This window comes from Salvia miltiorrhiza, chromosome 3, assembly GCF_028751815.1.
Source record: "Salvia miltiorrhiza cultivar Shanhuang (shh) chromosome 3, IMPLAD_Smil_shh, whole genome shotgun sequence".
In the NCBI taxonomy this organism is placed as follows: Eukaryota; Viridiplantae; Streptophyta; class Magnoliopsida; order Lamiales; family Lamiaceae; genus Salvia; species Salvia miltiorrhiza.
In genome coordinates, this window is record NC_080389.1 from 6,520,849 (window position 1) to 6,544,785 (window position 23,937).

A 23,937-nucleotide genomic window follows, 5' to 3' on the forward strand; every position below is an offset into this window, starting at 1 on the left:
TTTCTTCCTACTGGCAGATTTTGTAGCGACGACAAGCATTAAAAAACGCCAACAAACGGGATTCCTATTCTTTAATATTCCAAAAATACATTGTGCGTTTATCTAATTAATATATAAATATTAATATGTATATTTTCACAGAGTCGAGAAATGTTTATAGGTTAATTGCGTTGCGTGGGATCCCACAATGCAAGGTCAGAGAGAGCTGCTGCAATCCCTCTTTTTGAGCTTTCTTTAATGGCAGTCCAGACAAAGTGGGTAGATGGGCTGCATACAGTATTTTGTATCTATATAGATAGAGTCTGCTATTTCTATTTTTTTTTTTTTTTAAAAATGAAGATAGCGAATAAATCATTAAAATTTATAAGTAAGGGCCGGTCTTGCACGGGTCCGCCCCGACCCGCGCCCGACTAGGGATGACAATGTACCCGCGGGTAATGGATATCCGCGAAAACCCGAACCTATTAGGATGAGTTTGGATACCATTTGATATCTATGGATAGTTTCGGGGTTGTAATTCACTATCCATTTAGTTCGTGGGTATGAGTTTGGATACTTACTATCCATACCCGTGAAACCCATTTACCCGCGAAAAATATCCGTCAATTACGCGTCAATTATTCGTGGATTACCCGTCAAATATCCACAAAAAATTCCATAAAATATGGGCTTTGAATATATATATTTTGAGATTATCGGCTAGCATATTATATCTTAAAATAAGCCCAAACAGAAACTGAAATAAGGCCCAAATTCTAATAGTCTAATTTAAATTTGAATTTTGTTGAGCAATTATAGAATTTTGTTGGATTTTATATTTTAGTTGATGAATTTGAATTTAAACATTGTTCTTTGTGGATTTCAACATATGGATTTGAACTATGTTATTTGTGTTGATTTTTTTTTTCTATTAAATTTGATGTAAATTTATATTTAAATTTTATTTCGTGAGTATCCAGCGGATAGTAGGTGGCGGGTATCCGACGGATAGTGGGTATCCGGCGAATAGCGGGTGACGGATACCCGCCGGATAGCGGGTTCTTGGATACCCGACGGGTAGTGGGTATCTGCGGGTAGCGGATTTGGATACCATTTGATATCCATGGATAGTTTCGTGGTTAAAAATCACTATCCATTTAGTTCGTGGGTATGGGTATGGATAGTTACTATCCGTACTCGTCGTACCCGATTGCCATCCCTACGCCTGACCCGACCCGTGCCCAGACCCGAAATCCTGAATCCTAAATTATTACATTTGTTTATAATAATTATTACTTTTAATAAGCATGAAATATACATTTGTTCGCACAAATGTAAACTTATATAAATATAGGTATTTACCTTCATTTAATATAAAGTATTATATTTTCTAAACCCTAAATTCTATAAACTAAACCCTAAACCATGTAAACTAAACCCTAAGCCTGAACACTAAACCCTAAACCCTGTAAACTAAACCCTAAGCCTGAACACTAAACCCTAATAGGAGTATTTACTTTTAATAAGCATAAGATATACATTTGGTCGCACAAATGTATACTTATATTAATATAAATATTTACCTTCATTCAATATAAAACATTATACATATCAATATACATTTATATGAACAAATGTATATATTATGTTATTAAAAGTAACAATTATTATAAACAAATGTAATAATTAGGAGTATGGGTCAAACCCACGCGGGACAGGGTTCCGGGTCAGGAGGGCGGGTTTGGAGCCGGGTCGACCCGTTGCACAGGTGTGCTACGGTCGCACCCAATAATCGGCGTATAAGTAAATTAATATAATTAATGAATAGTTGTATCAAGTTAATATGGTAAAAATCTCATCCTTTCCAAGATTTGAATTCAAATGATCAGAATGTCTAATCATGCGTTACATTGATTTATTTGTAAAAATTATTGACTTATTCACTCGTGTTCGCGCGCACTCTCGTTTTTCAGTACATTTAGCATTTTCAATAGAACATTTCTCCCTCTCTCTATATATTGAGTTATACTAAAAGAATTTAAAAAATCATTTAACGCAAAAATCATGGTCTTATAAATTTACTATAATTGCGTTTCATATAGGATTCGAACACAAAAGCACAAAATTATATAAGTAAAGTGAGTGGTTTTTTTTTTTTTTTTTTGAGACCATGTGAGTGGTTGTTATTTTTACGTTAGATGAGGTTTTTATTTGAACCATTCCTATATGTGTATATTTATATATGCATAAGCTTGAGTTATAGTGAGAGTCAAGAACTAAGAACTAACTACCAGCTTAGATAGAGTAAGATCAACGATTTATAATTATTTAATTTTTTTATTAGAAAAAAAGAGATAAATTAATTAAGAAAAAATTAGAGTACAAGGGGTACTCTGTCCCTTACAAAAAGACTGTCAAAATCGAAAACTACTCTGTCCCTTATAAAAAGACTGTCAAAATCGAAAACACCTATCATACAGTTCCTAAACATCACCACCATATTACTTCAAATAAGACCTATAATTATTTAATGATAAAAAAGTAATCAAATCTCAGATTTTTCACTATTTGTATATCCTTTTTAAAAATCTCTCACATTCCATTCGAAGATCGATCTCCCCATCTCAAAAATCTCTCACATTCTATTTTTCATTACTCATGTAAATTCATGTTCTTGTTCATGAAATCGTAATTGTTGTGCATGTGTGATCTTTAGAATTTTGTAGTTTAATTTTATTATATTCAAACGATTCAAGATAATACATATTTTTCTATTATAGGGGGGAAGTTAATTACCATTAATCTTTGCTATTAGGTCATAAAAATTCAAAGTACTTCATTCATACTTAAAATGAATGTTCACATGTTATCTCAATTCTATATACATATAATATAATACTCCCTCCGTCCCACTAGACTTGGCACACTTGCCTTTTTTGTTTGTCCCACTAGAATTGACACTTTCCTAAAATAGTATGTGGTCCCTACTTTCTCTACTCACATAAAATAAGTGGACCCTACCTACTTTACACTCTTAACCCTTTATTCTTAATCTCCGTGCCCAACTCAAAAGTGCCAAGTCTAGTGGGACGGAGGGAGTAGTAAATACACGCAGACACGATGAAGCTCCACCAAAGAAATCCATGACATAGCTTTATGATATCCATATTGCTTACATAAGATATAACCGCACTCACTGCACCGATATGCAGTCTAAGGGATTTGCTTTCTTCATTTTCTACTCATTTTCAAGAATTTCATGAAATCTCACACTCCAATAAACTAAGACAAAAAACCTAACAAATTAAAACTTCTACTTTAACGAACTTCCCACATTATAATATTTCCAAAAATAGATTTTGACCCTTTGTCATCATCAAAGAACAAGAAAACCCCCATATTTCTTCCCTATACATAAACTCCTCCCTCTCTTCTCCTCATTCAATAAACCTCCACACCACTCCACTTTGCAGTTCCTCAACAATGGCCCCACAATACCAACACGACCGCGCCAGAGACATATGGCGGCGCTGCCTCGCCTCCGCCTTCCGCACGGCGCTGGCGTGCACCATCGTGGGCGTCGCCACCCTCTACGGCCCGGCCTACATCAACAAGCAGGTGGCCTTCCCGGCCTTCTCCTACGTGACGGTGATCCTCGTCGTCACCGACGCCACGCTGGGCGACGCCCTGCGCGGCTGCTGGCTGGCGCTCTACGCCACCGCGCTCGGGGTCTTCCCGGGAATCGTGAGCCTCTGGCTCATCGGCCCGGGGAGGCTCACGACCACCACCACCTCCGCGGCCGTGGCCGCCAGCGCCTTCTTCGTGGCCCTGCCGGAGGGGACCCACCTCATCGCAAAGCGCATCGCCCTCGGCCAGATCGTTCTCTTGTACGTCGTCGCCTTCATCAACGGCGGCCACACCCAGCCCGTCATGCACCCGCTCCACATCGCCACCAGCACCGCCCTCGGCGTGGGCGCGTGCGTCGTCGCCCTCCTTCTGCCCTTCCCCAGCCTCGCCTATCGGCAGGTACGTACCCAAAGTAATGTTTGCATGCACGGTGATACTTAATTCTAACAACTACCAAAATAATGTTTGCATGCACGGTGATACTTACTTAATTCTAACAACTACATGCACATAGGGTTGTAAATATAAACGTACCAAATTATTTGCGAGCTATTCCGTTCAAGAAAAGTTGTTCATGCTCGGTTTAGTGAAGCTCCTTAAATAGAAGAACCAAGTTTGAGCTAATAGTATTAGACTCGTTAAATAACTTAACTTTGAAAATATAAATTATTAAGTTTCATGAAATTTGCATGCAAAAACATGTCTTGGTCTTGAATTCTTACATTCTTACATTTATTGAATTTCAGGTGAGAGGAAACAGCAAGCTGTATATCGATAATGCATCGGAGAGATTGAAGCTGTTCATCAAGGCATTCTCTGCAGAAGACAAGGCATCACCCAAGGCATTGATCTCTCAAGCCAAATCTCTCAACAAGCCAGCAAATAAACTTCTCCATTGCATCAGATCCAAACAAGTATGTAATAAATACAACATAATTAACCAATACATTACTTCCAAATTAATTGAGTGAATTAATAAAATAGCCATTTTAAGATAGTAAATATAAAAAATTATCACTAACATAAAAAAAAGTCACTTGTTTAATTATTGAGTTCACAATCAGAAATAAGTTTAGTTGTGAATTATTCTATTAAATAGAGTAATTCACAACAAAGAATAGATTTTATTACGAATTGTCTTATTTAAAATGGACATTCACAACCAAAAATAAGTTTGATCGCGAATTTAGTCGTGAATTCGCCAATTAAGGGTAAAATAGTACTTTGAGCCAAAAATGCGATTATTTTTATGTTTACAATATGAAAATGACTACTTTAGTATATTAAATTACTAACATTACTATGAATAAGAAGACGATGTTGATAATTGTGATTATTTGAACAGGAAAGCATGCAATGGGAGAGAGAACCAATCAAGTTCCTAAAAGCATACAAGAAAAAACCAGCACAGCCATTGCAAGGCCTCGAGACAATCTTGAGAGGAATGGAAAATGCTCTCGAAAACTGCTCTGAATTCCCAGTCGCCCCAATGAACACCCAACTCAAACACGATCTACCCTGTTTGGAGCAGCAAATCTTGCATCGAGTCAAGAACTTGGCCTCACAGAACTCAGTCGCCGACGACGGCGGCGGCAGCGGCGAAAAGGATCACAACAAGTTCCTCCAAACACTTCAGCCGGCATCCATGAATCTCAAGGACTTTCCCTCTTTGTTCTTCGTCTTCTGCCTCAAGCTCCTCCTCCACTCGAATCCATCTGCGAATTCCGATCACGACCAGAAACAAACGGCGAATGCATCGGAGAAAGAGACGAAGAGTTTGATGTTGAAGCTATGGGAGAAGAGGACCGTCGTGATCAACAGAGGGAGGCTAATGCCTGCTCTAAAATGTGCGCTCTCGTTGGGATTCGCGGTGTTTTTCGGGCTGATATACAGCAAGGAAAACGGGTTCTGGTCGGGGCTGCCGGTGGCGATCAGCCTGGCCTCGTCGAGGGAGGCAACGTTCAAGGTGGCAAACATCAAGGCGCAGGGCACGGTGCTCGGCACCGTGTACGGGGTGATAGGCTGCTACGTGTTCGAGAGCTACGTGAAGATAAGGTTCGTCTCCCTGCTGCCGTGGTTCATCTTCAGCTGCTTCCTGCGGCAGAGCAGGATGTACGGCCAGGCCGGCGGGGTCTCTGCGGCCATCGGGGCGCTGCTCATCTTGGGGAGGAAGAATTTCGGCAGCCCTAGCGATTTTGCTATTTTGAGGATAGTGGAGACCTTCATCGGGCTGTCATGCTCGATCATGGTGGATATCCTGCTGCAGCCCACCAGGGCTTCTGTCCTGGCGAAGCTGCAGCTCTCCGCGAGCCTGCGCTCGTTGCACGAGGCCGTGGAGGCCGTGAGCCTCGACTGCGAGCCCGGGAGGTTGAGGTTGGAGGAGGGGTTGAGGAAGCTGAGGTTGGACGTGAGTGAGCTTGGGAAGTACATTGAGGAAGGTGAGGCAGAGCCCAACTTCTGGTTCTTGCCCTTTCATGGTGCTTGCTATGGGAGGCTGAGGGTGTCTCTGTTGAAAATGGTGGATTTCTTGCATTTTGGGAGCCATGCGATTAGGTTTGTGGAGCAAGAATCTCGAGACATGGATAGTAAGGTGTGGAGAGAAGCTGCAATGAAGATGGAAGCTGATTTGAAGGTGTTTAAAGATGCTGTTTGCTGTGGGGTGAAGTGCTTTGAGGAGGTTGTTTTGGTAAAATCGATCGCGGGCCTCGGGGAGGAGTACGAGAAGGGGAGGAGCGGCCTTGATCTGGAGATGGGGAAGTCGGGGCGGTGGTCGGGGAGAGACGAGGACGAGATGAGGAAGAGCGCGGCGTCGTTTCTCCGACACGTGGATGGGTGTGATGGTGTGGAGGAGGTGATCAAGAATGGGGTGGGATTGAGTTTGGGTGCATTGGTTTATTGCATGGATGGAGTATTGAGAGAGAGCAAAGAGATTGAGAAGGGAATCAAAGAGATTGTACAGTGGGAGAATCCCTCAACACAAGTGGACCTGCATAACATTGTGTGTAAATTGCGTGCTTTAAAGAAAAGTGTAACCATATAAAATGCCAATTCATAACATTTTCCAATAATACATCAATAACCTAACCATTACTGATTAATGCAGCAGACAGACAATTTCTAAGGCAAGTTGATACTGATCATAGTCTTGCAAAATAATTACAAGGAAACATAAAAATTCTACTTCTTTAGAGGGTAAAGTGCTTGACGCTTACGCAGCAGAGATTGGTACGAGAGGCCTCGGTAGCAACTACTGCAAAAGGAGCCATGGAGCATGGTGGCAGGGACTAAGCTGCAACGAGATCTGGTGTTTCTGCCTCGACCGATAGCAAGGCAGCGTGTACTTTATCCATCGCGTAAGGACTTAATCTGAGGAATCCCTGAAACTCTAGGCTGCACCTAAGAAGCATAAACTGTTCCCTCCTCAACTTGGTCAATGATTCCTTGGATGAGATAAACCTACAAAATGAAAGGGAGCCACGTTGAGTAGGATAATTATGCAGAAATGATGCGTATAAGTTGCTTCTTTTATCTAATACAGAAGATGGGAGTGGGACAATAGAAGAATTGAGATTCTTGATCTATTTTTCTAGTTTGTTTACTTGAGAAACATACAGGAAACAGGGAAGTTGATCAGTCCCTGATGGATAACTAACTGTTAGTTACAAATTTATCTGTCAATGCATATTCATAAAAGATACTATTAAAATGGAAAGAATTGAGAATTAAGATAACTCAAAGAAGAATTAAGATAAATTTGTTATAACATGGAACTACTAAACTAATTGCATATAACTTATTCAGTCATGGAGAACTTAGAAGTCAGAAGCATTTTGGTCATTAAAACTAATAAGCTCTTCAAATTACAAGAAATTTAAATATTATAAAATGAGGCAAGCCATAATCTTTGTTTACTGTAAGTTGAAGAACTGTAATATTGTGTGTATTGTTCGGCAAAACAAATGGAAGAGTAAACAAATCTGAGGAGCAACTTCCATATATGAACTAAGGTTGCATCGGCGAAGACAAATCATGATAAATCTTGATTGCATGAACGAGATATTATCCCGAAACCTAATCTGGTCTAGCAACCTCAAATTCTGGAGGTTGTTCCACGTACACTTTCATCAGTGAGCACTCCATTGAGAAATGCACACTTGATCCAGCAGTAGTCATTTCACCTGTTTTCTTTGGGGCATCGTCCTGATTAATCATACTCTTTGTATCTGCTTCACTCTAAGTCTCCTCCTCCTCGAGAGCATCGCCTTGAAGTATCTTCTCCCCTTTGCTAGACAATGCCTGCCAAAGGTTGAAGTTGCCCGTAGCGTGGACTCCTTTGTGAGACCGAGGAAATGCTCTCCCACATCATCACAGTTGTCCAGTTTTATCATGGATTGGGTGGGTCAACACTTCTTTTATATAAGAACCTGAAAAAGATGTAAGGATTTGTTTTTTGAAGACTTTACCTATGAAATCCTCGACGATAACAAACAACACATACGTGTTGCATTTGTAAGAGAATGGCTGCTCATCTCCGTCGTCCAAGAGCCTCTCTTGAGAGTTATACAATTAATGATTTTATCGCAATCTATTTGTTAAAAAACATTTTCAACATCAACCGCCTTGAATTGTACGCCGAGGTAGGATAACATTGGAGCTAACTCATCTACTTCCTCATTGCACACTGTACCTTTGGGTTTAATTCGACCGGTTCGCATGTTAGACCAAGCGACTACCACTTGGACCATGCACGTTACATTTGTCTTCTCCTTGTCAGCCTTTCTTTCTTTCATAAAACTATGTATGCGATTACAAATTGTTTGTGGCCAGTTAATGTTTCTGAACTTCTTTAAAGAGGCACCATAAACCATGCACTCCATTGTGATCTTCCCTTGGGACTCAACAAAAATGACATAAGAAGTCATGGTGTTAAGATGTCTTCTGAAATCATTTCGGTCGTCCTCGGATTCTATCGTCATTTGTTCAATCAGTTCAGTCATTAATTTCAGAGAAACGGCCTGCCCTGCATCACAATCTTTACCATACTTTTTACTCCCTCCGTCCCATAATAAGTGGCCACATTTCCTTTTTCGTCTGTCCCACTATAAGTGGCTACTTTCTAAAAATGGCAAAAATTTACTTTAATTAAGTCAACAATTACTCACTAATTTGGTCAACAATTGTAGACCACTTTCTAAAAATGCCAAAATTACTTTAATTAAGTCAACAATTACTCACTAATTTGGTCAACAATTGTAGGCCACACTCTATTAAAACATATAACACTTAATTTCTTAATCTCTGTGCCGAAAAGAATGTGGCCACTTATTATGGGACGGAGGGAGTACAAAATAGATTGGCAAAGTTGAAACCCTTTCCTCATCATAGACTTCTCCTTCACAGGGTAATCCTGTGAGGTACGCGATTTCCTCAGTGCACATTTTAAGATGACGGCCTTTAATAAGGAGCGCCTCTGTCTTGCTATCATACAAATCCACTAGTGCTTCAAAAAGCACCAGAATCTTCTTCTTTTTTATCGGTGTTCCAATTAATTTATTCTCATTGGCATTATTAACAAAGCCATCAGCATCACAAATTCTTGCTAACCTAGATAAATTAGATTCGCATTCGAGGTTTTGCTGATCTGAAATCAAGAATTTTGACATCCCTAGTTAAAATATCCATATATTTTGCATATATGAATATCAAAATTCTTGATTTCAGATCAGTAAAACTTCGAATGCAGATCTAATTTATCTAGGTTAGCAAGAATTTGTGAGGCTGATGACTTTATTAATGCCAATGAAAAGAAATATATCTGTAAGGAATCAGATATCTATAAATTAATTGGAGCACCGATAAAGAAGAAGAATAATCTGGTGCTTTTTGAAGCATTAGTGGATTTGTATGATAGCAAGACAGAGACGCTCCTTATTAAAGGCCGTCATCTTAAAATGTGCGCTGAGAAAATCGCGTACCTCACAAGATTACCATGTGAAGGAGAAGTCTATGATGAGGAAAGAGTTTCAACCTTGTCAACCTATTTTGTAAACCTTTGTAAAAAGTATGGTAAAGATAGTGATGCAGGGCGGGCTGTTTTTTTGAAATTAATGACTGAACTAATTGAACAAATGACCATAGAATCCGAGGACGACCAGACTGATTTCAGAAGACATCTTAACACCATGACTTCTTTTGTCCTTTCTGTTAAGTCCCAAGGGAAGATTCCAATGGGGTGCATGGTTTATGGTGCCTTTTTAAAGAAGTTCAGAAATATTAACTGGCCACAAACAATTTGTAACCGCATACATAATTTTATGAAAGAAATAAAGGTTGACACGAAGAAGACAAATGTAACGCGCATGGTCCAAGTGGTAGACGCTTGGTTCAACATGCGAACCGACCGAATTAAACTCAAAGGTACAATGTGCAATGAGGAAGGAAATGAGTTGGCTCCAATGTTATCCTACCTCGGCGTACAACTCAAGGCGGCTGATGTTAAAAATAGTTTTCAACAAATAGATTGCGATAAAATCATTAATTGTAGAAATCCAAGTTGTAGCTATCAAGAGAGGCTCTTGGACGACGAAGATGAGCAACCATTCTCTTACAAATGCAGCACATATGTGTTGTCTGTTGTCGTCGAGGATTTCATAGGTAAAGTCTTCAAAAAACAAATCCTTACATCTTTTTCTTTTCTTATTATTAATCTACCAGTATATTTTAAGGATCTTATATAAAAAAAGTGTTGACCTAGTCCATGATAAAACTGGGCAACTGTGATGATGCGGGAAAGCATTTCCTCGGTCTCACAGATGGATGACTGCATAAAGAATTTTGCTAGATATATATCAAAGCAATTCCTTTTATGCAACACAGTTTGTAAAACAGCAATGAGTTTCCTAATTAACCTGAAGATAATCTCCATCAAACAGAAAATGTTGATCTATTCAGAGCAGCTCCATGGACACGGCAAAGTTCTTGATAACGAACTCAATCGCCAGAGTTGAATGCTTCCAGAATATGATATAGCCACTAAAAAATAGTCCCTAGAAGACTTTTAATCTGCAAAAGTTGCAGGGGAAAAGAGATCCTATTTGCTGAGTCATTGATCAAATGAAAAGACAACATAAAAGCTATCGAAATCTCAAAACATAGAATTGCTTTTCTATATGAATCATGTTAGCTGCAAGCTAATGGACTCTCCCAAACTAATCGGTTCGTGGTTTTAGTTGCAATATTGGAGAAGTTTCTTTGCCATTTTATCTTTTTGTTAACATTTAGGAGTTAGGACTGCACAAGATCTGGAGCTTAGCATCCAAATCCTCCGATTGTTTTGTAACAACATTAGACAATATCCATTGACATTGACGACCATCGTATTTGATTGAAATAGTTAGAAAGTAATTCAGACACAAAGGAAAGAAAACTCAGATGCTGCCACAGGTCAATAACTTACAACTGGATGTGCAAGAAGTTCGCCAAAATTGTAGATGCTTTTGCCCAACAATGCTGACAGGGATAAAGAAAAAATCAGCTTAACGAAAATAATGAACTGCTCTAACTTACACTTCCAAATTGGCTATCCCTGAGCCATCAACATTAAATAACGATTATCAGAATACAGAAAAAGCAGGGGAGGAACAGATAACATAATGCAACATTAAAGCAACATTTCGAAATGCAATGACCAAAGAATGAAATACTGATAACATAATGTATAAATGCGACAACCAAAAGATTTTTATTAATAATGCAACAAGTAGAGGAACAGAATGTAATTTCTAGTTTTGAAGTTCGTAATCCATATTCACTAAACAGTGCGTGTTTCTTCAGTAACCAACTGATCCATTAAAAGATTAAAAACAAAACCTTCATGGCTAAAATTAACAGAATTGAAATCCCTAGGTCCTAAACCCTAGACCAAAAAACTCCACACAAACCGCGAATGCTCAAAACATGGAAAATGATCCAACTCCAACACAAACAAAATACGCGTAGCAGAAAATGAAAATTGTGAGTTTCGCATAGGTAATTTTGGTACCTGAAATACGGCGAGGACGACGAATTGCTCGAGCTTGAGGGTGAGCTGGTGCCATAGCTTACGCTGGTAGAGATCCGAAAGCGCGGCGTACCAATCGGAAAGCTCCGGGTTCGCATTGCGCAGCGACTCCAAATACTGCAGAGCCGCCGCCATTGAATCTCTGCAGTCTGTGAATTCCGCTGCTCTGTTAACGGAAAATTGGAAAGGCTTTATCAGTTTAATTTCGAACAGAAGAGAATTTTAAACGGAGGAGGTTTAAATGCATATGTGCTAACGTAAAAAAGTCTGTGTGTAACTGTATAGTATGATCATTCTTAATTACTTTAAGGAAATTCAAATTTATTAAAAATTTAAATAAGAAATAATCAATCTCTTAACAAAATGTCTTGATCCTTTCTCCAAGGAGTCTTGAATTAAATTATTATTTGAGTTCGCAATTTGTCATAAGTTGCATGTCAATTTTCAACATTGCAGAAGTAACGCTAACCTGGATTTTAACACTAAAAGTCGAAATGAATATAGAAAAAAAATAACAAGAATTAAAAAGATATCGTTTCGATTTTAAGATAAAATAACAGTTTCATTCTATAGTGGCTATTAAGGACAAATTGGTTTCTATGAAGCTAGAAATTGACCATCAGAATCTCTTTTATTAATTTTGTGACAATTCGTATATGTAATTGTAATTATCTCTTATTTTAAAAAAGGTTAATCGCATATGATCTACACTGTAATTTACCTACCAATTTATTACTCTTCTCTCCTGTCTTATTTGATCAAGTTCTTTTGGACAAATTATATAAGAGTGAGTGTTTATTGTATAACACAATTTAACCTAGTTTTTGGCCAAATTATTTAAAAGTAAATGTTTATTGTATAAAGTGTTATACCCACTTGTTTAAAATTTATTTATAATATAAATAGCATATATTTAATTTTTATTATGTAATTAACAACCTTTATTTTTGCCAAAAATAGATAACGTCAAGTGGAATGAAATCGTCCGATAAAAGATGCAGATCAAGTCAAGCGAGAAGAGATGATCAAAAATATACTCCCTCCGTCCACGAAATGAGTACCCATTTGTGGACGACACGGGTTTTAAGAAATGTATGAAGTGTAGTGTAAATAGTTTAAGGGTCCCACTTTTTGAGTGTATTAATTAAAGAGATGTGTGGGGTACACTTGCCAAAAAGGGAAATGGGTACTCATTTCGTGGACGGACGAAAAAGGAAATATGGGTACTCATTTCGTGGACGGAGGGAGTATAAGGATTACTTATCTTAATACTAATACTCTTTCCGTCCCGCGAAGATTGAGCAATTTCTTTTCGGCACAAGTTTTAAGGAGTTAATATTTTATGTGTTAAGTGTGGTAAATGAAAAAATGAATAAAGAGATTTTTTTTTGTAATATAAAGAAACTGTTCAAGTTTCATGGAACAAAGAAATAATGCTCAAACTTCGGGAAAGGAGTAATAACTTTTACATAATTTTTTCATTCCAACATGAATTTGTAACTATTTTAATTATAACGTTAACGGCTTTGTGATTACGACACACTCAATTTATCCCGAAAAACACTATCAGACATGTAATTGAATATTTTAACGGTCACACTCCAATTCATTTTATCCCCAAAAACATATCTGACAAGTCATTGAATATTTTAACGTGCACACTCCATATGAGCGACATGCGTAATATTAATCACGTGACAAATGAAGAAGAATTTTTGGAATATTGCTAAAATAATAAACGGAGTCGTCTTTAATTATGTTAAATTTTTGGAATTTTGTTAAAAACATTGAGTTGCAGCAATTTTAATTTCGACGTACGGAGAAGGTCGTACGGAGAAGGTCAACGATGAGGCTTAATTATGTAAGTAATTTGATTCATGTGTAGTTATGAGATCAGGGACGGATCCAGAATTTTTTTGTTGTGGGGGCACAAAATAATTATATGTAAAAAGATACGTTTAAAAAAATTACTAGTACTTCAAGTCTATTAGACTATTACAATTGAAACTTACGAGTTTTCCCTGACTGAAATATTTGAATGATTAACTCATTATCAACACTATCAAAAATCTCTTTCTCAATCTATAATTTCAAACTATCATTCGTCCATTGATCTCTCATCCGACTGCGTAGACGATTCTTTATGATATTTATTGTAGAAAATACATTTTTAACTGTAGACGATTCTTTATGATATTTATTGTAGAAAATACATTTTAAACTGTAATTGTAGCAATCGGAAGAATAAGAGTAAGTGTTATAAGCAAATAGATAGATAGAATTTTCGGAAGAAGCAATCAAATTAATTTATATTACAAATTTATAATAAGAATTATTTTATAATATCTGTCGAAAATTGAGATAAAATCAATCAAAGTTTTGATGATGATGATGAAGGAGGAGAGAGAGAACACAATCTGCACCGTGAATTCCATTTATTTGATATGAAAAAAAATCTTTGTTTGATATAAATTATAATAGTATCACTTTTTAGAGTCTGCATTGATTTTGGGGTTTGGGAATATTATATATATAAAAAAGGTTAAGGAAGGGGGGCAAGATTAGTTTCTCGGCCTGGGTTGGCAAGGTTGGGTTTAGAGGATATATTATATATAACTAATTAAAACAAAAGTTGTGGGGGCACGTGCCCCCATGGTAGGAAACGTAGGTCCGTCTCTGTATGAGATCACATAAAGTTAGTGTGAAACTGATCCGAGATCGAATAAATTATTGTTATAAAATCATTATGAAATATACTTTAATCCGATTGCACAGAAAAAGAAAAGAAATCGTAACGCACAAAATCACGGCAACTATACCAAAGGACCTAACCAAGAAAGCAAATCGATAAAAGAGGCCACTCTCCACCTTCAAAAGGCCATTTGATCACCTCTCTTGTTTTTGCTGTTGATTTTCAGCCCACCACAGGCGCTCGTCGTGCTCGTAGAGGGCGCGATGTATGAACCTTTGAACTTACCGAAGGCACCAAAAATGCCTCATCGATCCCAAAGTCGAGCAACCGTGATGTGTGCTTGTGCCTCTGTAAACTCCTGAGCTGTCTGTAACTTGTAGCTTCAGATGCAGCAACCATTAGTTGAGACAGAAAATTTAGAGGTGTGTTTCGCATTGAAAAATGACATGAAATGCGTGGAACTGATTGTGATATAAGGAAAGGGGAGAGGTTACTAGAGAAAAGATCATCGAGCCCTTTGTACAGCTATTCTGCAAAAGAGATTGTGAATTGTGATCAGTTGTCGCAGCTTTGTATTCCAGATGCATTGCACTCGTCGAGCAATTTTAGGATGTTATGCTCCGGGGCACTGATTGATGGCAGAATAACCCGCTTAGGAGCGGGCGGAGGTTTTCTCGGGAGAGTGTCGGGTTCGGTTGAGGTTTCCTTCTGGATGGGCGGCGCCAGCGCATCACTTCTCCTTGGTACAACTGAAGATACTCTCTCCTTCCATATTCTTCCGTCCTGATGATCAATTCAGGGAGATAAAAGTTTAATATATCTCAATCAGAGAATCAACCTCAAAGTTGGATATACTGCATCCATTTTTTAGTTAGGAAGAAAGTAAAATGGACTAAATATTCTACCCCCCATAAATGTCTTTTACAAATCGAAGACAAAGAGTTGTATTATTGTTTGACTAAAACACCTAAGGTAAAAGAAGCAAACACAGATGGTCTTGTTTCCCACCTCTCTTCTATCCAAAATTATGTTTCTAAACTCAATAAAGACACAAGGAAAACCTCACATAGAGTTTCCATTGAGACAAATCCAGTTCCATGTGACTGTGGTGGTAAAAGTATTCATGGACAAGACTCTTGGTCTTGGGAGCTTTATCGAAATTGAAGTATTACAGAACAAGGAGAATGAGGTGGCTATCTAGAAAATTGGAATTTCATGATACCAACACATACTTGGTATTTGTTGCACCTAGCTATGAACTACTAAAAACAATATTGGAATAATTTTCTCCTAACTGAAAGGGTACTACTAGTAGCTTGATTTCTCTATATGAAGGTAAAAAAGAAACAAGATTTAATCAACTAAATTGATCCACAGGGAAGAAGCCAAAATGGAAATCATTCCATGGCATGCCTAGTTGTGAGTTTACTGGTAATCAAGTGCTTGCACCAGCAACAGGTTAAACACTAAAATATAAGAAGTATAGAAGGTCAAATAATAGCTCAAAACAATGCAAACAAGTGAAGAACCAGGCCCAAGAACCTACCCATATGAGACATGCTTCTGTAAAACTAAGTCTACAGCAGTCAGCAGTAACCAAAAACTTCTACATACACGTATTTAGTAACAGTAGAATCCAATGCAACAGCTCACACTCTCTTATCCATAACAATAAGATAGAAAAAAGCAAACATCCGCACACAAAAAACGAAAAATAAGAATCAGTGATAAAATCTTATGATAAGCTCCTAGGAGAAATCAGATTCTACAATTTGTTGGTCACATCCTTGATATTGAGAGCTTACATTGAGAATTGAAGGCTCTGGCAACGGACATTGAACTGGTTGATCATTGTCAAGAGGCTCCGAGGGGCGCTCGACTGGCTTAAATTCAGTTGCAATTTCGATACCATGGGGGACACCAGATAGAGATGCAGCTGCTGATGCAATGGCAGCAGTTGTTGTCTCTGGTGCTGAAGGCAATGCTTCCCTTAGATCCTGTATGGCAACAAAAAAGAATCATCTCAAGCACAACAAAGGTGTTGAACAAGTCCACGCATCCTTCTGAAAATAACAAAGTCACTCACAGTTATCATCAGATCATATGACAGTAGAATCGATTAAGTTGATCAATGTAGACTCGCATGAAATCAAGACCGATGAATCAGTGTTTAATAATTTAATCACAATATAATACCTAAATGTTGGGAATTAGGGTGAATAAGCCCCTACTAGATAGCTCCTCGGTTCAGTTTAACTAAATTCATCAAGTAATAAGAGGCATAAAGCTATGAATAACTGGAGATGAACACAAGCACTTTAAATAAGCATCTATTTTCAGAATCAAATCAATAGATGTAAACATAAGACATTAGTGTAAACACAAAAACTAGAGAGAGAGAGAGCTGACAATTGCACTTTGAGCGCGACGATGAGCACTCCTGGAAAACCTTGAGAAAATTCCGACCATATTTTTAGCTCAGTAAGCACGAAGCAAAATCGGAAGGGCTGCCTTCGGTGAGACGATCTGATGATTTGTAGCTTCGGCTTCGTCTTAAAACATTTCAGTTTCTCACATCATAACGTAGAGAGAGAGAGAGAAGACGATAAGTTTCCAAAAAGGCGATGGTAGTCGGGGGTTTATGTGGGAATGCCCCTCTGTCTCCAATTAAATATGGGTTCACACGAACACCCTACACAAATTAATGATGAAAAAGCAGAGACAAACTTTTTTTGTTTTTTTTAAAGATTATCAGAGACAAACTTATTCTAGACTTCTAGTCGAGTGGTACTGGATTATTCAACTACTGTTTATAGGTAAAAGTAGTTCAATAATGCAAAGTATACAATAGTCATTCTTAAATTATAGGAGTAGTAGTTCGATTTTTTTCTATTATAATATTTTAGTTCGAATTTAAAATTGATTATAAATATAGTTCGCATTTATTTATGTTGTTCACTTAATCTATTAAGATTATTGTATTAAAATTATTTACTCTTTTTTTCTTTTTTTTGCTATCTTAACTATTTTCAATTCAAATTTAGTGTTGTAGTAGTAGCCTAAAATAATATTTTTTCGCTGATTTCGCTATTTTTATAAATCAATATTGTTTTAATAACGGGTGGATTTAGACACATAAGATTTCAGATAGTTGATTCAACATCATGTTTGTCCGAAAAATGAGTGGAATAGCGAAATGAGAAAATAATAATAATAAATTTTAATACATATTTTAAAATTGACATGCAAAATATATAAGATTTTTTTTAAAAGTTCAAATTTATATACAAGTATAAAATAAGAAATAGAAAACATTTTCAATGCATATATCGACTTTGAAGGAATAAAATGTCATGTGCAGTGTCTTTGCGTAAGGAGACCGCTCTTTTTATGTTTGATTATTACATTTAAAAATGTAAGGTTTGTTGGCAAAGTTGACATTAATGGCATATCAGGTGGGGGGAAACATTTTGTCGCATAGATATTTTTTATGTATCGACTGCTAATTATTACTAGTATCTTTCTTTCCCAAATAAATAAATAAATTTAGTATCTTTCATTTCAATATTTTAATTTTAAATTTATTTTTTTATTTTTGATTACATTGTATATATATGTTATCCTTGTTGTATATACATGTTTAAACATACTGAAAATAATTTGAATGTTGTTTTAGTTGGCGTTTATTTTTTTTAGAATTAATGTAGATAAATAAAAATGATAAGATTAATGCTTTAGAATGTTTCAAACATTTTTTATATTTATCATTTAAATTAATTTATTTGATTCATATCACATTAAAAAGTAAGATTAGAGAAAATCATATACCCCAAGATAAAAATACTAACTAATGTATTTTAGGCCCAACTTTGATTGGCCTCAGCCCATTTGAAATAGGCCCATTCATTGGCTTATATCTTGATTAACTCCTTGTTTTTCTATTTGGGATTTGAATGAGTGTGAGATAAGAGGCAAGAATCCTTATTTTTATGTTGATTGAGTCCTTATTCTTTTTCTTCACAAACTTCCATGCTCGATTTTCTCCGATTTTATTTTTCCACAAGGCTCAACTTAGTGGAAAGAAATCAGAGGAGATGAATCAATTAAGTGGAAATGATTAAGAGAAGATGACATTCTTGATTTTGTAACTATCAAGGAGTGATTCATTTATTAAAAAATTAATGTACTAAATACCAATTTTAGATTTCCAATCTTCATAATTTCAATTGTTTTGGAATAGTTCAAGTATATAGCAAAAGAAAAAGGGTTAATGGCATGTAAATTACCAAACTATTTTCAAATTCTGGTATAAATTCTGAACTTAAAAGGGTATCATGTAAATAGCTGAACTATTAATTTAATCTAATTTTGTAACTCCGGTCAATTTCCGGCAGGGATATTTTGGGTAATTTGCACACATGACTTATTTATGTTGAGTTGGAAGTCGGATGTGACGATGTGGCATCCGCCTGGATGCCACATCACTGATACGGCGTCGTTCAGTCCTAGAGACTGTTGATGAACCGAAAAGTCCCGCCTTTTCCTTCATTTTCATTCCTTTGCAATTTTTTTCATCTTCACTTCACTTTAATCAACACTCTCACTTTTGCCAGCGATTCCCAGCCTCTATCATTTTTATCCTCACTTTCAGTCGTCAATTTTGTCGTATTTCACAGCGACACTCGGTCCCAGTTCTTAACCCTTGTTTCGAAGCGAGAACGTGGGGTTCTGTCGATTTGTGGTCCCAAGCAGTAGAAAAATGGTGAAAAGGTAAGTGAGTGCGCCATTTATTATGTTTTGCCCTAACTTTGATTATTCCTTTGTATCTTTGTTTTCGAAACTGTACTTTGTCGATTTTTGTGAGACTTAGGGTTAGACTGATGTATATTGATTACCCCAACTGAAATTTTGGTAGTTATTGTTTGTTAACGGTTTTTAGGGTTTTGTATTTTGTACTGGTGTGTAATTTTGTTAAATTTTTGCGTATTTTAATTGTGCAGTGACGATGGGTTTGGTTTGCATATTTGCCATGGTGGTAAGTTCATTAACTTAGAATCTAAACAACATTATATAGGTGGGGTGTTTCACCGAAAGATTGGGTTAGATCGTGATAGGTTTGGGTACTTTGATCTTTGATTATGTCAAAGAATTGGGTTATGTGGCTTGGGGTGGGATATATTATAGAATACCAACAACTCAGACACATAAGTTAATAACAAATGATAGTGGTGTTATGGAAATGTTGACATGTATGGGTGGACATGGAATCATTACTGTTTGTGTAGAGGATGGTAAATTTGTTTCAGATAAACAAGAGGGAGGTAAAGTTTGTGAGGATAGAACGCCTCAAGTACAGGTTGAGTCTAAAGGGAGTGGTAAGGATTTGAAAGAAGGGTCCATTGCGGGTGGGAATGGTTCTGAGGGTGAAGGGGAGGGTTTAGAAGAGACAGTGGTAGCCACTGATTGGGGTTCAAACGATGATGGAGAATGGGGGCCTCTGGAAAATGCAACGTTTTCTGAGATTGAAGATTATATCAACGGGGAATTTTTTGACAGTGGTAGTGATAGTGAAGAAGAAGATTATATACCTAGTGACAGTGAGTTATCTGATGTTAGCTTAGGGGACCTAGATTATATTTCTGATGAAGAGAACATTCAAATGCGAAAGAAACTTAAAACTGTTGATTGTGTTTTTAAATTGATGAATGAAAATGGTGGCTTCGAAGCCGATGTAGAACATGCACACCATTCTGATTATGAAGATGATGAGAAAGAATATGTCTCTGATGACACTGATTCTGACTTTGAACAAAGGCTGATGAAAAAGAAAGTGGTTTATGACCCTAGATGTGACCATAGCAAAATGCAGCCTGTGCTTGGCATGTATTTTCAAGATGCTTTTCAGTGTAGGGCTGCCTTGACTACATGGGCAATTGAAAATGGTCGATATATCCATTTTAAGTCCGTGACTAAGAAAAAAATGTTTGCTAAATGTAGTGATCAGCAATGCCCTTGGCAGTTGTATGGTAGTTCTGTCCAGACAATGGGTACGTTCATGATTAGATCTTGTGTTCGGGAGCATACTTGTGCTAAGGCAATGAGTAATAAACTCTTGACTTCTCAGTGGATAGCTAAAAGATACCTGAACGTATATAGGGTTAGATATAACCTTTCGGTTAAGGATTTGAGTGCAGACATTCTGGAGAGGTTTAAAGTGAGGGTACCAAAGGATAGACTTTACAAAGCTAGAAGAATGGCTTAGGAGATGGTTAGAGGTTCAGTTGACCAACATTATGAAATGATCAACAATTATGTGGCTGAGTTGAGGAGAGTGGATCCAGATGGCAGATACGAGCTTCTTCTACAATCAGATAATGTTTTTAAAGCCTTTTACATGGGATTGAGTCCTTTGAGAGTAGGTTTTAAGGCCAGTTGCAGGCCTGTAATTGGGATTGATGGGTGTTTTCTGAAAACGTATTTGGGAGGGCATCTTCTCTGTGCCACAGGGAAATATGGGAATAATGGCATGTTTCCAATAGCTTGGGCTGTTGTTGAGTCTGAAAATGAAACTTGTTGGAATTGGTTTTTGCAAATATTATGTGAAGAACTCCAAATGGGTGATGGCACTGGATGGACCTTCATTAGTGATCAACAAAAGGTAACGAAACTCGAAACACTACTATACTTTAGTACTTTTAATCAAATCATGATATCGCTGTAAGAACCTTAAGTGTGTACTTTTATTTTGCAGGGACTACAAAATGCGGTTGCAGCTTTAGCACCGGAGGCTGAGCATAGAAACTGTGCTCGTCACATATATATGAATTGGAAGAAGGTTCACAAGGGCCAAACCCTTAAAAACCTTTTCTTTCGAGCAGTTTATGCCACATTCGAAGCCGAATTCAAACTTGCGGTCCAAGACCTGATGGATGAATCACCACCAGCCTTCGAGGATTTCATGGCACGCGATACTTCCAAATTCTGTAAGGCCTTCATCTCAACACACCCCAAGAGTGATAGTGTAGATAATAACATTAGTGAGTGCTTCAATGGTTACATATTAAATGCTAGGGGTAAGCATGTTATTCACATGTTAGAAGAGATAAGGTCTTCGTTAATGGTGAGGCAGGTAGAAAAATTTAAAAACATGAGTTCTGTGAAGGGTAGGTTGACACCGAACATAGCTAAATTGCTGGAGAAAAATGGCATGTCAAGTGCTTATTGCATTGCACTTCCTGCCTTGCATGATTCATTTCAAGTGCAATATGAAGGTGACACATTTATTGTTCATGTAAAAACTGGAACAAGTGGGGAGAACAAGTGTTCTTGTAGAGAGTGGGATCTCACAGGGATCCCTTGTAAGCATGCATTGGCCGCTATAAAATACATGGAGCTTGACCCAATCAATTTTGTGTCTGAGTGTTTCACCGTGCAAAAGTATTTGTCTGGTTACGAGCATGGTATAAGACCAACTCATGGGCCGAAGATGTGGCCCCAAGTTGAAGGTCCTATTGTCAAACCACCCCCTAAAACAAAGATGCCGGGCAGACCAAAGAAAAAGAGAGTGCGAGCACCAGAAGAGAAGGATGGCCGAATGACCAAGCATGGAGTGATGATGACTTGCAGTAACTGCAAACAACATGGCCACAACAAACGTCTATGCAAGAATGAGGCAGTCATAATCCCACAAGGAGAAAAGGTAAATAGTTAATGGCTTTCCAGTTACATGATTGAATATGAATCTTCATTTGCATATGTCTTAGAGGAGGAGAGGTAGGCCATCCAAACAAAGGGCAGGGGGACCAAACACTAACAACGCACCTGTTTCAACACAATCGACTGGAAACAAAGCGAAGTCAAGCAACAAAAAAGGCAATGAAAGCAACAAAAAAGGCAATGAAAGCCAGTCCAAGAGGAAGTCAAGCCATTACAAGGGACAAGGGGCTGCCCTCAAGGGGATTGGTGTCTACATCAATGAAGAAACAGGAAACTCATTCTATCATGTATGTCTTTCTGTTAGCAAGTGCAAACATGTATGTCTTTCTGTTGGCTCAAAATCATTCAACTTTCATGTAGGGTTCTAGTACAAGCAAGAAGGTAACCCAACTGCACAAATACAAAAAACCAAGAAGAGTTGATGAAGGTGTATCATCTTCCCAGAAGGATCAGCCAAGCACCAATGAAATCCCTACACAGGAGAGTAGGGATGATGGAGGACCTACAACACAAGACCTTTGAAGATTAATTGAAAAGAAGCTGTTACCTTTTTGTAATCTCTTTCTTGTAAATTGAAAATACTTGTCAGCATTTGTGCTTTGCTCATTGATGTTGAGCTCTTTTGAAGATATTTTAGGGATAATTTGGCTACTATTTAATGTATATTTTGGTGTATGGCAGTGTATCAAACAATATGCTATGATATGATAACTATTCCAGATTTATATTCTGAGTTCTCCATTCTTATTCTTTCCTTGCTTGTATAAACTAGTTGGAATTGGTTCTGAATGTATGTCAATACAAATAGGTTTACAGCTAAAAATGAATTACTCATTACTAAACATGAAATAGATACATTACTTACTTACATTAACAAACCAAAAGGAAGACATTATATGTCTTCATTACCAACCAAGTACAGAATATAGATAGGTCTATATATTGCAAAAGGAAGAGAACATAATTCTCTTCAATCTATCTATCTAACTAAAACCTACACCAACTGAACTACCTTACTTCAGAACCCACAACAAAGCAAACAACAAGGCCACAACGCAAAGAACCCATTTGGTTGTCCGAATCTTGAACAACAGACCACGTACAATTCCTTCCAGTGTCTCATTCCTTGCCTTTTATAGATCAAGCTCAATGACAGCTGAATTCATTACAGCCAATCTTGATTCCAACCTTTGACTGCTCAAAGTAGCCGCCATTGTCGCTTGATCCCGCAACTCCTCAGCTCTAGCCATATCATTCCGAAGTTTGGATATGCACTCTTTGTAGTGGTCATTCAATTCTGGATCAACCCACTCCCATAACCCACAATCTTCGGCAGACTACATTCACAAAAACAAAATCGAAACATTTACTTACATCATTATATGAAAGGGATTAAATATAGAGTTAACTTCAACTAACCCCTCGACGGCTGCAGCAGTAGAATCGCCGCATAGGGTTGAGAGGGGTGTGAGAAGTTCTCAACGACGCAATGCCGTGTTTGCATAGTTTGGGCAGCCAAGCGGAGCTACCCGAACGCGAATTGTATGGTGAGTTGAACCCCAACTCAGACGAGCTTGAGCTCGAAAAGGATTCTCCGGTCTCGCTATTCCACCATTTGCTCATGGTTGCGTCGAATTAATTTAGGGCAACAAATGTGGAAATGTGGAATTAGGTTTTAAGGTTCTAATTTATAAAAAATTCAGTCTTCAGCCCAAACGACGACGTATAGACAGTAATTTAAACGACTGTGTTTAAATGTTTGTCCGGTGAATCCAGGTAGGATTTCCAGCCATCCACGTCACTAATTTTCAATCGGCAAATGACCGGAGTTACAAAATTAGATTAAATTAATAGTTCAGCTATT

The 23,937-nt window shown here is 37.6% G+C and overlaps 4 protein-coding genes across 8 annotated transcripts; 2 read left to right on the plus strand and 2 right to left on the minus strand.

Annotated features, from left to right (window-relative positions):
- The first annotated feature begins 3,407 nt into the window (after positions 1–3,407).
- On the plus strand, positions 3,408–6,704 carry LOC131017241 (uncharacterized). The gene is made up of 3 exons (XM_057945985.1): positions 3,408–4,005; positions 4,353–4,520; positions 4,952–6,704. Exons 1-3 carry the CDS (start codon positions 3,463–3,465, stop codon positions 6,644–6,646), a joined length of 2,406 nt encoding a protein of 801 aa, XP_057801968.1. The 5' UTR covers positions 3,408–3,462; the 3' UTR covers positions 6,647–6,704.
- Positions 6,622–11,917, minus strand: LOC131017242 (uncharacterized). Of its 5 annotated transcripts, none has more exons than XR_009099492.1 (4): positions 11,648–11,917; positions 11,063–11,115; positions 7,785–10,668; positions 6,622–7,062 (listed from the first exon to the last, which is right to left on the minus strand). XR_009099492.1 is itself a non-coding variant. In XM_057945986.1 (3 exons), the coding sequence occupies exons 1-3, from the start codon at positions 11,798–11,800 to the stop codon at positions 6,891–6,893; spliced, it is 378 nt and encodes a 125-aa protein (XP_057801969.1). In that variant the 5' UTR covers positions 11,801–11,917; the 3' UTR covers positions 6,622–6,890. The 5 variants fall into 5 exon arrangements, 1 of the variants encoding a protein (XP_057801969.1); XR_009099491.1 differs by having other exon boundaries at positions 7,724–10,668; XR_009099493.1 differs by having other exon boundaries at positions 7,696–10,668.
- Positions 11,918–14,380: 2,463 nt separating this feature from the next.
- Positions 14,381–17,148, minus strand: LOC131017243 (uncharacterized). The gene is made up of 3 exons (XM_057945987.1): positions 16,767–17,148; positions 16,163–16,354; positions 14,381–15,140 (listed from the first exon to the last, which is right to left on the minus strand). The coding sequence occupies exons 1-3, from the start codon at positions 16,824–16,826 to the stop codon at positions 14,913–14,915; spliced, it is 480 nt and encodes a 159-aa protein (XP_057801970.1). The 5' UTR covers positions 16,827–17,148; the 3' UTR covers positions 14,381–14,912.
- A 3,474-nt stretch (positions 17,149–20,622) lies between these two features.
- LOC131018211 (uncharacterized) lies at positions 20,623–22,595 on the plus strand. Its single transcript, XM_057946936.1, has 4 exons — positions 20,623–21,015; positions 21,109–22,056; positions 22,121–22,360; positions 22,434–22,595. The coding sequence occupies exons 1-4, from the start codon at positions 20,623–20,625 to the stop codon at positions 22,593–22,595; spliced, it is 1,743 nt and encodes a 580-aa protein (XP_057802919.1).
- The last annotated feature ends 1,342 nt before the right edge of the window (positions 22,596–23,937 follow it).